Below are 17,719 nucleotides of genomic sequence, written 5' to 3' on the forward strand. Positions count from 1 at the left end.
CCTTTTGACTTTCAGTGATACTGGGTATATCACCAAAATTTATTTAGGAAATGGGATGAAAATTAGAATAAAAGTAAGGAAATTTCAATACCTATTATCAGAAATTAAATCAATTCATGTAGTTCAGTTTTATTACTTAATATCCAATAAAATGGACCTATGGTTTTATTTAATTAGTATAATAAGCTAGGGAATTTAGTTGAGGACACATGATTTGAACAGATTTTTTTTCTAGTAATTTACAATTATGCTATTCTCTTTCTTTTCTGCTGAAATCTTACTTAAATTCAACTACTTCCATTCCATCGCATGCCAAGAACTCAGAATTAGTGTTATTTTTCAGTAGTGGCTTTTTTTTTTTTTTTTGGGGGGGGGGTACATAGACCTCTCACTGTTGTGGCCTTTCCCGTTGCGGAGCACAGGCTCCGGACGCACAGGCTCAACGGCCATGGCTCATGGGCATAGCCGCTCATGGCATGTGGGATCTTCCCGGACCAGGGCACGAACCCGTGTCCCCTGCATTGGCAGGCGGACTCTCAACCACTGCACCACCAGGGAAGCCCTCTTTTTTTCTTTTTTAAAAATTTTATTTTATTTATTATTTTTGGCTGTGTTGGGTCTTCGTTGCTGCGTGCACACTTTTTCTAGCTGCGTTCGTTGCGGTGCAGGGGCTTCTCTTGTTGCGGAGCACAGGCTCTAGGCGTGCAGGCTTCAGTAGTTGTGGCACATGGGCTCGGTACTTGTGGCTTGTGGGCTCTAGAGCACAGGCTCAGTAGTTGTGGTGCATGGCCTTATTTGCTCCGCGGCATGTGGGATCCTCCCAGACCAGGACTTAAACCCGTGTCCCCTGCATTGGCTGGTGGATTCTTAACCACTGCGCCACCAGGGAAGCCCCCAGTAATGGGTTTTCTTAAGATGGTGTGATTATTTAGTATTTATATTTTATTCTCCTATTCTTTGTGTTTATAACAGTACAAGTCTTTAAAGTAATACAATAAAATAACCTTTCTGGGTAGAAAGAGTTACTACTCTGAACATTTTACTTACCCAAGATCCCAAAGAAATAGAAAGATCTATTGAAAATTAGATACTAGTAGTAACTTAATAAATTTAATATAATTATGTTTCTGTTTTGCTGCCTTATTATCCCATGTAAGAGAAGGATATTAAAATTGTTTATTTTTTTCTTTTTTCAGGCAAAAGGCAGGATTGTGGTAATGCCAGGTATTTATTTATCTATCCGTTTACTAGTGTAACACTATAGTGAGGAAGAGCAAAAGAGGCAGGACAGTATGGGGGGTAGTATTAGTACATGGTGTTCAGAAAGAATATATAATTTGATTAAAATGTTTAACATTGGGGGATCTGTGCTGCAATTTAAAACTACATGAGGAACACTCTAGTAGGGTTTCGCTCAGAGAAGAGCAAATAAGGATTGGGGTTTCTCCATGTTTGCTTTCCCATAGTATACAATTTTGTGAATGTAGATGTTCATTTCTGGTGAGGCACACCAAGTTTGATGCTGCTACACTGCATTAGGGCCAAATGTCCTAGTTGTTGATAAGGTATAAGCAAACATAGGTAACGCCCCTGGATAATGTAATACTCAGTTTCTGAAAATCTTTGATCACAAAATTCTTCCTTGTAGTCAGAACAGTTGGATCACATACTTCTAATGATAACTCTAAGATCAATGAAGTACATAATGGCTCATTAGAAGTCAACAGTTTTTTAAGAATTAGATAAGATGACCTAGATCCAGAATGAGATTAATATAAAGACAATCTTAATTTTTTCTTACTAAATTTCTCAAACGTATAAAAAAGAAAACAGCATTATGAATACTCATGTACTCAATTTCTATCTTTAACATTTTATCACATTTGTTTCATCTTTTTTTTATCCTGAGGTATTTTAAAATTAAATTAAAGGCATTGTAACATTTTCTCTTTATACGTCTCTAAAAAAATAAGGGCATTTTACTCTAACCGCAATATCATTATCACATCTATCAAAATAAACACTAAATCCCTAATACCATTTAATACTCAGCCAATACTCTCCTTTCTCTAATTGTACCCAGAATGTTTTTTATAGCTGATATGTTCAAACCAGGATCCAATCAAGGAACAAGTATTGCACTTGGTTTTTATCTTTCTTAATATCTTTTAATATAGAAGTTTTCCTTTTCTTCTTCTGCTTAAAAAAAAATGACATTTAAAAAGTTTGAACTACTTACCCAGTAAAATGTCCTAGTTTCTGGATTTATCAGATTGTTTCCTTTTGATATTGTTTAGCATGTATTTCCTAGACTAGCCTCTGTATTTTCCTATAAACTGCTTGTTTAGATTCTGGTTAAATATTTTTGGTAGGAATACTTCATGGATAATTCTGAATACTTCATATTTCATCACATCAGAAGGCATACAATGTCTGGTTGTCTTAATACCAGTGATGCCAAGACTGACCAGAGGTCAAAATGGTGATAGTGAGATATAGGCCAACTTTTAAAAAGAGGCCAAACAGATAGTGTCAGAAATTTAGGAAAGCTTTGACTTGTAGCAAGTTCCTGAAACATGAGCAAAAAGAAAGCATATATTATTTGTTAAGTTGAGACCCTTAGTAGATTAATCAGGGAATGTTAAAGAAACTTAATTGAGTCTGATGCATTTCCATTTAAGACTAAATATATTTATACTTGACAACTAATACCCAGACTTAAAGACAGTTGTTAACGTAAGATTGCCTTTGCTTTATATGTAATTATTAAGTTATGTGCTATGTGCAAGGCACTACTTGGGATACAGATTTACACAAGAAACTACTTCCTCAAGAGGCTTACAGTCTTAGGTGAAAAGATGTTATATCCAAAAATATTTGTGATTATTTAACAAACCTCACCAAGAAAATGCTAATTATATGACAGGTTCTGTGGTAGGTGTAAAAACACAGAAATGTATATGAAGTAATCCTTCTACTTGAGGAGCTCACCAAATAGATCTATAAACAAATTATAACGATTTCATGTAAGTAATTACCAGCAAGTAAAAATTCCTGGGTAAGTCAACCTGAATGCCTAATGAGTGTCCATCATTGGGAAATATAAAGATAACTAGAACATAGTAGCTCCCCTCTAGGGACTTTCATAATGAAGCTTACAATATAATTTAGGCTCCAGTTTCCTTATCTTTATAAAGAGAGGATATTGAACTAGCTGTTCTTTCAAGTCCCACCTGTTAGTCTATGTTTGGAAAATGTATTACTTATGTTCTGATAACTGAGCAACGTGTGTTTCAGTGGCCAGATATTTTGTTATTTATTAGAAGGAAATAATGTATTTGTCTTTTAATCCTTACAAGTTTGTGAAGTAGGCAATACTATCCCTCTTTGGTGAAAAAATTGAGGCTCAGTGGATTTAAGTAATTTATCTAAGATCACATAGCTGTGAAGGGCCACAGTGGTAAAGCCAGGATTCCAATCTAAATCTGACTTCTCAGTCTGTTCTTTCTGCTTCTTAGGGCTCAGTGATATTACTGTACCACCAAGAAAAAGAGTTAATGAGTCTGAAAGAGTGTGTAAGTCAAGTTATTTTAGTAGCTTGAATAGCTTGAGATAAAAAGTACATATTTTAACGGTCATTTAAAAATATGTATTGAATATGTCCTATATATTAGGAGAGAATGATATCAAGATGAATAAGCTGATTTTATATTTATAATCTGGTATCAGTTCAGAATATTATTCTTTATATACAGACATTTAAGAGATTGTTCATTAAAACAAATGAGTCATAAAATACTTGATTGTGCAGTTTTAATAAAGTAGAATCAAATTCTTCTGTAAAATGAAACAAAAAGTTGATATTATAATAAATAAGCTGTATAACACCTTGCATTATTCCCATTGCCAGTGAGATCTGTGTGTTCATCAAATCCTGGGCCAGAGAAAGAACCTTGGAGGTTTTCTCTTTGAGATACATTTCTGAGGCTTTGCTTTTGTGACTTCTTCCTCAAGTCTATCTTACCTTTCATTTCAATTTGATTTTGCTTTAATTGAGGGGAAGCAGGGCTAGAGCACTCAGTGATTTTCCTTGCCCTGGAGTAATCTTTATAGATTTAAAATCGGTAACATATAGCATTGTTATATAAACCAGTGGGCATGTAAAATTCTGTCATAAAGGTGCTTTGACCTTATCTTTTGTTCTTCAGAGTCTGTAGTCTTGCCTTTTCATCATTTTTTTTCTAAATTCATTCTAGCTGAGTAAAGAGAGAATAATTCTCAAATCAATGAGAAATTTCAGTATGGAGGTTCCAGGTAGAGTTGGCAGTCATATTATTCATTAAATCTTATATGAAAATATATTCTATTTAATATATTACTTATTCTTTCCAACAGGGGGTGGCATAACAGACAGAAATCTACAAAGGATCCTTGAGGGTTCAGGTGCTACAGAATTCCACTGTTCCGCTCGGTTGGCTAGAGATTCAGGAATGAAGTTTCGGTAAAAATATATTCTTTGACTCCTGCAAAAATGAATGCAGTTAATCTTTACTTCCCCAAACAGGAAAACCTTAGTTGATGGCATGATTAATGAATGGAATGTTGTGATTAGTATGTAAGTATTACAGTCATTTTTGAAGTTTTTTAACTGCAGAGTGGTTCTTTTCCTGCCTTAAATAAGCAGGCTCTTCTGAACACAGGCTAACCTTCAAAGCCTTAAGGCATTGCTGAACTTAGACCAGTTAATAATAAATTCTAATTCAGCAGCTAAGCTTCAAATGAATCAGATATGTATGTGTGGCCATTCACCTGTGATTTCCTTTAGCAAAGTTAATAACTATGGTGTAAGGCTTGAAGAGCCGTAGTCATTTTTATCTTTCCTACTGTTAATACTTAAGTCTTTCCTCACCTTTGCTCTCTATTTTCAGTTATTTTATTTTTATTTTTCAATTTCTTTAAATTTTATTGTTTTTGGCCACGCCGCACAGCTTGTGGGGTCTTAGTTCCCCCAACCAGGGATTGAACCTGCACCCTTGGCAGTGAAAGTATGGAGTCCTAACCACTGGACTGCCAGGGAATTCCCTATTTTCAGTTATTTGGAAATTATATCACTATTAAGGAATTTAAACTATTATGTGTTCTTTTTATTATACTTGAGAGGACTCCTATATTTAATAGTTAATTGTTGATTATTTCTAAGTTGGAAAAAATGAAATGTAAAAGAAGCAAGAGCCTTAGAATTTACAACTCCAGATATAAAATCAAGTATACTATCTGATAGATTTAGATACTAGATGTTTCAAGTAATTAATAAAAATTATAAAATATAGTAGTTCAGGGTCCTTGACCTAACTTTGTTCTTGAGCCTTGAAATTGCCTGTAAAATGAAGTGCCAGTAGGAGGGCTCATTTAACAACTTATGTAATTATCTGTTCCTTTATTACTTCTATTGCAGAAATTCCTCTGTTGCTATGGGAGCCTCTCTTTCTAGATCAGAATATTCTCTAAAGGTAACAGATGTGACCCTAGTAAGGAGTTTGAATGCTATTGCAAAGAATATTCTGGTTTAGCCAGACCTCTCTGAGAGAGATGGATATCACTGGACAAAGGTAGAAGAATAGTCTACAGTTCTCTATGACACAGCTTTAACCTTCTCTGGCCAGGACAGTCACAGTCTTTGTTTTAAGTCTTACATTACCATGGAGAATGTTTCCAAGAAGAAAAAGAACTTGAAACAGATTACAGTCATTTCGTTTGCTTAATCTTGTCGACCATCTCCATCATCATGGTTAAATCTGGCCTACGCTTCTTCCACAAATGGAGGCTTAGTCTGTTTTCAGTGGAATTAACTGATGAACTGGGAAAATTCAACTGCAAAGTATGAACATTCAACTCAGATGTGACTTCATGGTCAACTCAGTAGCAGTATTTTGCCTTTTCATTTGTAAAATAAAAATTGCCATTCTATTATGGTAGTAGAGTCTCTTACTCATCTGTAGCCAAGTATTAAAGGGAGGATTTTTTTTTAAATTTTATTTTCTCTTTTTATTATGTACCTTTTGGATCCTGGGCAGGATACTAAGGATATAGAGTAAATGGTATAGCATAAAAATTCCTAGACTTGGGAAGTAGGATGTAAAAGTTCCCAGACTTAGAAAGGCAGAAGTGATCTCTGTTGTTCATCAGGTTAGTTCTACCTCTGCTCCCAGATAGAGAAATGGCTTAACTATGAGGTTCATCTGACAATGTACAAAGATCTATAGAGAACTGGGGGAGGTTAGGAAGGTTATCAGAATAGCTGTTTCTTTCAGCTGAGGCCACAGATATGGAGACTGGATTCTAGTGATGAAAATTGCTTTTCCTATGGGCAGGTCCCAAATGGTGAGGTTCATTTCTAGTTTTTTCTGTCACTTCCATATTTATTATCTCATTTTACACAGACACCGCTCTGGTAATAGAACTGATGCTTCTGTATTAGGAAAGTAACTGAATCATAATACGAAGAGCTTGCCCTTGGTCATGAGGCTAGTTAGTGGAGCCTCTATAAATAGCATGCACAAACTTGGGTACCAATGAATGTGTATACCAAAAGTCTTCCCTTTCTTTTAATGTGCCCCTTCCCTCACTTTTATTTATTTATTTTTAAAAGATTTATTTATTATTTATTTATTTATTTTGGCTGCATCAGGTCTTAGCTGTGGCACGTGGGATCTTGTTGAGGCATGTAGGATCTTTTGGTGTGGTGCGCAGGCTCTTCGGTGTGGTGCACAGGCACCTCTCTAGTTGTGACGTGCAGGTTTTCTCTTCTCTAGTTGTGGCGCGCGGGTTCCAGAACGTGTGGGCTCCATAGTTTGTGGCATGCAGGCTCTCTAATTGAGGTACGTAAGCTCAGTAGTTGTGGCACGCGGGCTTGGTTGCCCTGCAGCGTGTGTGATCTTAGTTCCCTGACCAGGGATCGATCCTGCATCCCCTGCATTGTAAGGTGGATTCCTTACCACTGGACCACCAGGCAAGTCCCCCTTCCCTCACTTTTAAATCTTAACTTCTTTCCTCACTTTCTCAGGTACGATTTCAACATAGAATATTTGCCAAGGAATTTATGAGAAATGAGAGGCAAACTATTTAAAAACTAATAATAACCTCAGTGGTTTCTGTTAATATTGGTTTCTGTTAATATTGGTTTCTGTTAATAGTTTTAATATTGGCTTTGGAATATAGAAAGAGACATGTAAGTATCATGTACACATGCACGCACATCATGTTTAGTATTTTGGCCTAACCCTCCCCCATGCTTGGACTTCACTGTATGATCTTCCAGAGATAAGAGCAGGCTATGTTATTATCTCTATTTTATTTAGACAGATTAGCTAGGGATCTGAGAGGTGCTATGAATTGCTCAAAATTTAATAACAAATGAATGTTGTTTACAAGACTTGAATGCTAGGCTACTAACCTCTAAGTCTTATGCTTAAGGATGCTTCTGGTATCTGGATGTAGTACAGAGAGCAATACTCCTGGGCAAATCAGACACACCTGGAATCATATCCTCACTTCCAGTTTAAGTTAACTTAATTTTTTGAACTTTAATTCCTTTATCTTTAAATCAGGACTAATAACTAAACTATGGCTTCTGTTTTAAGGATATATTAAAACACCAAGTACATAGTATGTACCCATTAAAGTTCTTTTCTTCTAGGTTAGTTTCCTAGTATCAGTCTTTGATAGTTTAAAAGTCCTCCCAGGAAGCTAGGCATTGAGTACTGAAACCGATAGTTTGTGCCCTCCACTATGTGACTATAAAAGCATAAGGTAACCCCTTACCTTGAGTTTTTTTTCTACACATAGTCCTGTTTTAAAATATTTACTCATTATTTCATGTATATATGTCTTCTCATCAATATTATAAGTATTTTGAGACTAGGGAACCATGTCTTCATATTTTTATATATTTCTCATTACAACCATCAATTGTGTACTCATACTGTTGATTTACTTTGCTAGTGGAAAAAAAGCACTGGATTGAGAATCAGGATTACTGACTTCGGGAACTATGCTAGATATCTTCAGTTTGCCCCATCGAGATCCACTTTTCACTTTGTTCTGTAAACTGAGTCCAGCAACATAAAAAAGATTACAGTAAGTCCCCTACATATACGAGTTGTAGGTCCAGTTTGTTCATAATTCCAGCAAAGTTAGCCTAGGTACCCAACTAACACAATCGGCTATATAGTACTATACTGTAATAGGTTTATAACACTTTTCATACAAATAATACATAAAAAAACAAACAAATATAAAAAATAAAGAGAACGTTTTAAATCTTACAGTACAGTACCTTGAAAAGTACAGTTGTACAGTACAACAGCTGGCATACAGGGGCTGGCATCGAGTGAACACCAGGCAAGAAGAGTTACTGACTGGAGGAAGGAGAGGAGGTGGGAGATGGAAGAGCTGAAAGATCATCAGCAATAGGAGACAAAGGGCAAGCTGCAAATTCACTCACACGTGACATTGATGGCACAGGTTCTGGTTCCTTGCTGGATTCAATTTTATCTACCCTCCTGAAAAAACAATCCAGTTATGTCTGGGTAGTAGCTCTTTTTTTCTCATCATACCAGTACCAGCTACATCACCACTGCTTTTATGCTTGCTTCCAGACATCCTGGGCTTGAAATAAAGATACTGTACTACTATACTCTAAACAGAACTGTACTGTACAGTAAAGTACACAAAAGCACAACCACTTGTAGAGGATGCACGCATGTGACAATGTACACCAGACAGGTAAACTAATTTATGTGATTAGACATGCGAATGCATGTTCACATCTTTGAAAGTTTGCAACTTGAAGGTTTATATATAGGGGACTTACTGTGTACTCTATGACCAAATAGGATTTATACCAGGAATGCAAGGCTGGTTCAATATCCAAAATCAATCAATGTAATGCACCATATTGATAGAATAAAGCACAAAAGTCACATGGTCATCTCAACACTTAAAAAGCATTTGACAAAATCTAACACCCTTTCATAATAAAAACACTCAGCAAACTTGGAATAGAAAGGAACTTCCTCAACCTGAAAAAGATCATCTGTAAGAAAACAGAATATATAGCTAACATCAAACTTAATATTTTCTCCCTAAGATCAGGAACAAGACAGGGTGTCCACCCTTACCACTTCTACTTAACATTGTGCTAGAGGTCCTAGCCAGGGCAATTAAGCAAGAAAAAGAAATAAAAAGCATCCAGATTAAAAAGGAAGAAGTAAAACGTCTTCTATTTATAGGTGACACAATCTTATATATGGAAAATACTTTTGTGTGGAAAAGAATCCACACAAAAATTTTTTAAAGTTGAGCAAGGTTGCAGGATATAAAAATCAATACACAAAATCAGTTGTATTGCTACACTAGCAACTAACAATCCTAAAATGCAATTAAGAAAATAGTTCCATTTATGATAGCATCAAAAATGACAAAATGCTTAGGAAAAAATTTAATCAAGTGCGAGACCGTACATTGAAAGCTACAAAGCTTTTTTTTTTTTTTTTAAGTTTTTTGGCCGCACCCAATGGCATGTGGGATCCTAGTTCCCTGAACAGGGATCATACCTACACCTCCTGCATTGGAAGGCACAGTCTTAACCACTGAACCACCAGGGAAGTCCCTACAAAGCATTTTTTAAAGAAATTTTTAAAGATCTAACAATAAATAAATAGATGGAATGACATCCCATGATCATAGATTGGAAGACTTGATATTGTTAAGATAGCAATATTCTCCCATTGGTCTACGGATTCAAGGCAATCCCTATTAACATCCCAACGGCCTTTGTGGCAGAAATTAACAAGCTGATCCTAAAATTCATCTGGAAATGCAAGGAACCCAAAATAGCCAAACAATCTTAAAAAGGAACAAAGTTGGAGGACTTACACTTCCTGATTTCAAAACTTACTACAAAGCTACAATAATTGAGACAATGTGTTACTGGCATAAAGATGAATATATAGCTCAATGCAATAGAATTGAGAGTCCAGAAATAAACCCTTTTACTATAGGCAATTGATTCTTGACCAGGGTGGCAAGATAATTCCCTGGGGAAAGAATAGTCTTTTTAACAAATGGTGCTGGACCACTGGATATACACTTGCAAAGGAATGAAGTGGGACCTTACATCATGTACAAAAGTTAATTCAAATGCATCATAGACCTAAGTAAAAGAGCTAAAACATAAAATTCTTAGAAGAAAACTAATAAATCTTTGTGAGCTTGGGTTAGGCAAAGCCTTAGATACGACAAGAAAAGCACAAGTCACGAAAGAAAAAATAATGCTTCAAAGGGTAACATCAAGAAAGTGAAAAGACAGCCTACAGAATGGGAGAAAATATTTGCAAATCATATATCTGATTAGGGGCTTGTATCCAGAATGTATAAAAATACTTAGAATTCAACAATAAAAAGACAACCCAGTTTTAAAAATGGATAAGGATTTGTGTAGACATTTCTCCAAAGAAGGTGTACAGTTGGCCAACAAGCACATGAAAAGATGCTCAAAATCATTAGTCATTAGGGAAATGCAAATGAAAATCCCACTGAGCTGCCACTTCCCACCCACTAGAATGACTATACCCACCAAAAGACTGACCATTATCAAATGCTGGCAAGGATGTGTAGCAAGTAGAACTTTTGTGTGCTGCTGGTGGGATTGTAAAATGGTGGAGCTGCTTTGTAAAATAGTCTGAGAGTTTCTCAAATGCTAAACATAGAGTTGCTATATGGCCCAGCAATTCCATTCTTAGGTTAATATAATATATAGTATAATATAATATAATATTATATATATATATCTCCAAGAGAATTGAAAATATGTCCACGCAAAAATTTGTACATGAATATTCCCAGCAACATTACTCATCTTTCCGAATTAGAGAATAACCATTTTGCAACCCCTAATGAAATAAATCAGTCAGAGACTATTAATGCTGAAACCATTAGGTAAAAGGTTGATTGGGGACTGAATATCCAAATGGTGCCAAAGTATCACCCTATGGGTTATTTGCTAGTCATGAACATAGAAACTTGACATTATAATGGAGCTATATGGTTGTTACCATCTTAACCCAGTAATCAAATTTAACATTACCAGCAATGGAAGAGTATACTGCTGAAAGACAGGATTTGAGGGGGGAAGAGGTCAGCCAGTGTGTATAACCTGTGTTAGGAAATTGCAATTGGGAAGTCACCCAGGTGTCTCAAAGAAGAGCTAAGGGTTGGACCACCTGGAAAGTGGCTGTAACAAAGTGTGATGGTTAGCTATTGATCAAACAAGAGTGAACTATAAACAGCACCAGCTCAATACGGTGACTAACCATCCCAATTTTCTTGGAACTTTTTCAATTTTACCATTGAAAGTCCCATATCCTAGGAAATTCCTCTGTGCCAGGCAAACTGGGCAAGTTTGGTCATCCTACCAGATCAGTAAAATTACCTTTGCCTCTTTTCCCCGGGTCCTCACCTCCCTGCCCCAATCCTGGAATTTGTAGGGGAGAAATTGAATAACAAGGAAAAATGATAAAAAGAATGACACTTCCCTCCCCAGCAGTAGCTGGTCCCTGAGCCAAGAAAGGGGAAGGACTTTAAATTGGGTGTGAGTTTCTTTTGTGGGTGGTAAAAATGTTCTAAAATTGATTGTAGTGATGGTTGCACAACTCTGTGAATATGCTAAAAACCACTGAATTGTACACTTTAAGTGGGTGAATTGTATGTAATCTATATGTTAATAAAGCTGCTTTTTAAAAGTAAATGTGAGAGAGTTTTAAATTAGATTAAATTAGCTTGGACCTTTTAAACCTGAGATGTGGTCAAGGGCAGAGAAGGAGTTTTGATACAGCATGGTTGAAGACAATGGTAGAAGCAAAATATCATTTCTTATTCGTTTTGTATTTAGTTTACATCTTTCAGTAAGATGGCTACACTGGTTGAATGGATTTCTGTTCCCTGCAACTGAGAGTTGTGACTAAGACACCTGAAGAATATTCATTCCATCTGTTCCTGTATAGATGCTAAATTTTATCCTTGGATAAAATCACAAAGAGCTCTGTGTTTGGATTGCATTGCTCTAGTCCCTCATAGAATTAAAAAAAAAGAAAATCAAACCACATTGGCATTATGCCACTGGTCTATATTGGAAATGTAATAGAAGACAGTTGTATAAAATACAACTGTGTTGTTGAGGCCCTAGAGGACATTTTTTCTTAAGTGTTAGTCTGGGGAGTAGCTGGGCTTCTGAACAATTGGTTTGTTTATATCTTATGTATATGGAATTACGTTGTTATCAAGACATTTTATTTGCCTATCTTTTCCTTTCTGAAGCTGCCACTGAAAGATAATGCTTTCCTGATAGGATTGTCAATCATATAGCTCTCCCTGCTCATGGGAGAGGGCACGTTTACCCAGGCTAACCAGTTAGAGTGCCTCATTCCTTTGTCCATATTGTTTAGTCTAGAGATGGGAACACAACACAAAGAGGGCCAAACAGAATCCAACCAAGGATTTTTTTCTGGTGTTCTCTTTTCACTAGAATCACTGGCTGTAAGATCTGTGAAACCATAGAGCTTTTGAGGCCATCTTTGCCAGCAAGTGAAAAGAGGCCACTTGAGAATGAAACCAACACACAAGTAAATGTCCTGAGAACCTTGTTTGAGTTTCTGGACCCATCTGTGCCTAAAGCTAGTTCCATTCACAGAGTGTTCTATTAAATGAGCCAATAAATTTCCTTTTTGTATTTATGCCTGTTTGATTTGGGTCTTTGACACTTGCAACCAGAAGAGGCCTGACTGATACAGCTACTGATTCAGAGTTCCTCTTTCAACTGATGGAAGCTCAGATCAAACTTGTATCCCACAGGTAAACAGGATCACATTGAATAAATTTTGTGTAGTGGGCTTGTCCCTTGTTTTATCTTTTTCTATCCTTTTTTTCTTTACTCATTTTATCTTGTTATATTTTGTGTATTTTTGTAAGTTGCTTAAAATCCTTTTTATAATAAGACACTAAATAGTAGACATTGTTTCCCATATTATCCTGAATCTGAATTGGAAAAAAAACTAAGAGTTTATTCCTAGTGGACATCATTGATTTCCTACCGAAACTTTCTCTCTCATTTCTTCTCCCAGTTCTGATTTTGTTGTAGCAATCACTCTGCATGTAGCCCATGTAATTTAGGAAAGGCTTACCTCACCCACAGCTTCAGGTATGGGCCTGAGTAATCTAGGGATAACCTTATTTTCCTTGTCAGGAATTGATTCAGAAATTTGGGCCATTGGGATGCCAGGAGAAGGTTGCTAGTGGCTTCTAGTTTTAGGACACTTGCTGAAAAATGACCCTTTCTCTCTTTTCCTATATGTTATGTGTGAATATGACTCTTGAAACTTGCAGCTGTCCCACTACCTGTTTGAGAATAAAACTGATGCCAAAAGAGAGCAAAGCCAAAAGAATGAGAGGGAAATGGAGCACAACCACTGGAATAAATCAACCCTGAGAACTGCATTATCTCTGGGCTTTTGGTTAAGTGAACCAATAAATATTTTCATTCGAGCCACAGTAAGTTGGGTGTACCCTTTATAAGGGTTCTAATATAATTGGAGAATGAATTTTTGGCAATGTTTTTTTGGATTCGACCAAAAGCAAAGACAACAAAAACAAAAATAAGTGGGACTACATCAAACTAAAATCTCTATACAGCAAAGAAAAGCATCAACAAAATGAAAAGGCAACCTATGGAATGGGAGAAAATATTGGCAAATCATATATCTGATAAAGGGTTAAAATCCAAAATCCATAAAGAGCCCATGCAACTCAATAGAAAAAACAATTTGATTTAAAAATGGGCAGAAGAATCGATCCAAATAGACATTTCTTCAAAGAAGAAAAAGCAAAGTTCAATAGGTACCTGAAAAGGTGCTCAACATCACTAATCATCAGGGAAATGCAAATCAGAACCACAATGAGATATCACCTCATACCTGTTAGAATGGCTATTACCAAAAATGCAAATTATTGTTGGTGGGGATGTGGAGAAAAGGAAACCCTCTTGCACTGTTGGTGGGAATGTAAACTGGTGCAGCCACTATGGAAAACAGTATGGAGGTGCCTCAAAAAATTAAAAATAGAACTACCATATGATCCAGCAATTCCACTTCTCAGTATTTATCTGAAGGAGATGAAACCACTATCAAAAAGATATCCATGTTCATTGTAGTATTATTTATAAGAGCCAATACATGGAAACAACTTAAGTGCCCATCAATGAATGAATGGATAAAGAAATTGTAAGATGCTGTACACCTAAAACTAACACAACATTGTAAACCAACTATACTCCAATAAAAATTTTAAAAAATAAAGAAATCATAAGGTACATACACACATACATACACATAGACATAATGAAATATTCAGTCATAAAAAAATAGAAAGAAATCCTGCCATTTGCAACAATATGGTGGGATGGATGGACCTTGAGGGGATTATGCTAAGTGAAACAAGTCAGGGAAAGACAAATAGTGTATGATCTCACATGTGGAATCTAAAACAAAAAAGCAAACTCATAGACAACAGATTGGTGGTTGCTAGAGGTGGGAGTGGAAAAAATGGGTAAAGGTGGTTAAAAGAAAAAAAATTGGAGAGTGAGTTTCCCTCCAGCAGTTGCTATGAATGTTTCATAGCAACCTTCTTGCGTAGGGTTAAGAACTTTCCAAATCTGTATACAGTTTGAAAATTGCAAGGGAAGTCCTATCTTTAGAAAAACAATCTTACTGGTAACCACTGGCTTGACTGAGCTCAAAGTCCTCTAAACCTCTTTATAGCTTAATTAAAACAGTCAGAGTTTGCGACTTCCCTGGTGGTGCAATGGTTAAGAATCCGCCTGCCAATGCAGGGGACACGGGTTCGATCCCTGGTCCGGGAAGATCCCACATTCCTTGGAGCAACTAAGCCCGTATACCACAACTACTGAGCCCGCATGCTGCAACTACTGAAGCCCACATGCCTAGAGCCCGTGCTCTGCAACAAGAGAAGCCACAACAAGGAGAAGCCTGCGCACCACAATGAAGAGTAGCCCCCGCTCGCCACAACTAGAGAAAGCCCGTGCACAGCAACGAAGACCCAAAGCAGCCAAAAATAAATAAAATTAAATATTAAAAAGAAAGAGTTCAATGAAGTTCAGACACCTATCTTAGAGAATACACTTTATACTTCAAAATTGCTCTGAAGTCAATTACAGTTTATGTGTTTGAAGATAGGAAGGACACCCATAAATAATTCATCCTATTTGGAGATCTTTCAACCCATTCACGGGGGTCCATCACAAGATGCCAAAGAGATGGCCCTTCCCTTTATAGATCAAAGAGGAACCAAGGTCAAAAGTAATGATTATGAGAATAGCACATTTTATTTATATAGCTCATATCCATATGCCTAGCACTGTACTTGCTGCTCTGCATGTGAAAGCATACCTCCATAGTGAACCTCCATAGTGAACCTCCATAGTGAAAGAATTTAAAGTTGAAATTATATGATTGAAATTACAGATTTTTCCTTTAAATAAAATATGGGGCTCTTCAAACTCCTTTTGCAAATACCACTTGGTAATCTCTCTCATATATGTCCCCAAAATAAGTAAAAAAACTAAGTGCTATTAAAATCACTCCCCAGATTTCTACATATATGTGTGAACAAACATGAACATACAGAGAAATGCATTTTTTACAGTCTTGGCATTAGGCTTAAAGATATTGTCCAGCAAATTTTCACTAATTTGGCTATTTTCATGTTCTTAATTCACAAAACTGTCTATAATAATAATAATAGTACTAGTCTAATCATAAATTATAAGAATGCATTTGGTATTATGAATTTAAATAACTTCCTAGTAAAAAGGCCAGTGTATGTTAAGGTAGTGCTATCTCTTACTGTGATAAGAATAAACTCAGCTCTGTCTTAACAGGTTGTTTTGGTACTGTTTTGGGGGAATCAGTATCCACAGAATTCAACACCTTATGTATACTTTCTTTTAGCTTATCTTCTTCATTCCTCCAGTTCTTCTGAAAGCAGCCACCATTAACAATTTCTTTTGTATCCTTCCAGAAATTTTTATAATTTACTCGTATTTAATTGCTGGTAAAGCTATGTGGTTTTCCATGTGATAATTACTATTTATATTGCCCCTCCATGTTATTTTTATCAGATGTATTTCCTGTTTGGTTGCTTTCGTATTAGTACAGGTTTCCCTTAGTATCTAGGGGGGATTAGTTCCAAGACCTCTCTGGTCTGGATACCAAAATCTGCAGGTGCTCAAGTCCCATGTATCTAGTGTAGTATTTTCCTGTAACCTACCCACATCCTCCTGTATACTTTAAATCATCTCTAGATTATCTATAATACCTAATACAATGTAAATACAAATAGTTGTAAATACAATGTAAATGCTATGTAAATAGCTGCCAGTGAATGGCAAATTCAAGTTTTGCTTTTTGGAACTTTCTGGAATTTTTTTTCTCAAATATTTTTGATCCGTGATTGGTTGAATCTGTGAATGTGGAACCCAAGGATACAGAGGCCTGGCTGACTGTATTTGTTTTATAAAAGTTTCTTGAACATTAAAAAAAAAAATTGTGTAGACACTTTCTGTTTTCTGATATCACTTTTTTTTTTTCCAGGACTCAGAAGAGTATTATTCTCTCCAGTGCACATCTTTTTATGCTAGCCCATTTTATTCTCTTGTTTTATGACCTATCAAAAATATATTTTATGGGCCTCCCTGGTGGTACAGTGGTTGAGAATCCACGTGCCAATGCAGGGGACACGGGTTCAAGCCCTGGTCCGGGAAGATCCCACATGCACGGAGCACCTAAGCCCGTGTACCACAACTACTGAGCCTGCATGCCGCAACTACTGAAGCCCGTGCGCTGGGAGCCTGTGCTCCACAACAAAGGAAACCACCACAGTGAGAAGCCCGTGCACTGCAATGAAGAGTAGTCCCCGCTCGCCGCAACTAGAGAAAGCCTGTGCACAGCAACAAAGACCCAACGCAGCCCAAAATAAAACAAACAAATAAATAAACAAATTTATGGAAAAAAAAGATTCCATGTGTTCCTTGAAGACATTTAAAATTTATTAATTAATTAATTTATTTAATGGGATGATGTGAAGTAAAGACCTAAATTAATTACTTTTTTTTTTTTTGGCCCCTCCACGCAGCTTGTACGATCTTCGTTCCCCAACCAGGGATTGAACCCAGGCCAGGGCAGTGAAAGCACCAAGTCCTAACCACTGGACCACCAGAGAATTCTCAATTACTTCTTTTTTATTCTAATATGCTTCTGTCTAAAAAACATCAAACTGCTCATCCAATTCTCTCTAGTTTGTCGACAGTTAAAAGCTTATTCTTTGACTCTACCAGGAACATTATTCTGTAGTGTCAATAACTTTTACTATTTTTTAAAGTACATGTTCTTTTTAAAAACTACATCTTTTAGTAGTTGACTCTTTTTCTGGTAGGCTTTAAATCTAGTTCAATGAGTTTATTAATTATTTAAATCTATGCTTTGCAATTTGTTTATTCTTCCAGAAGAATTTCAATATATTTCAGGTTTTAATATTAAAAAATATGTTTACCATAAGTAAAAATATTTTAAAAATTAATTACTTGTACATC

At 36.2% G+C, this 17,719-nt stretch overlaps 1 protein-coding gene across 10 annotated transcripts in view; it reads left to right on the plus strand.

The window, feature by feature from the left end:
* Positions 1-17,719, plus strand: part of CUTC (cutC copper transporter) — a 42,083-nt gene that overhangs the window by 17,178 nt on the left and 7,186 nt on the right. For 3 of the 10 annotated variants that reach the window (XM_060126631.1, XM_060126634.1, XM_060126635.1), the window contains 4 exons: positions 1,197-1,224; positions 3,519-3,575; positions 4,396-4,501; positions 16,722-17,666. In XM_060126631.1, the coding sequence (XP_059982614.1) occupies positions 1,197-1,224; positions 3,519-3,575; positions 4,396-4,501; positions 16,722-16,938 (408 nt within the window). In that variant the 3' untranslated portion in view covers positions 16,939-17,666. Of the gene's footprint in view, positions 1-1,196; positions 1,225-3,518; positions 3,576-4,395; positions 4,502-5,455; positions 5,968-16,721; positions 17,667-17,719 lie in introns of those variants that run through there. The other 7 variants (XM_060126629.1, XM_060126632.1, XM_060126636.1 and 4 more) reach the window with 7 other exon arrangements.

This window comes from Lagenorhynchus albirostris, chromosome 16 (assembly GCF_949774975.1).
Source record: "Lagenorhynchus albirostris chromosome 16, mLagAlb1.1, whole genome shotgun sequence".
Lineage (NCBI taxonomy): Eukaryota > Metazoa > Chordata > Mammalia > Artiodactyla > Delphinidae > Lagenorhynchus > Lagenorhynchus albirostris.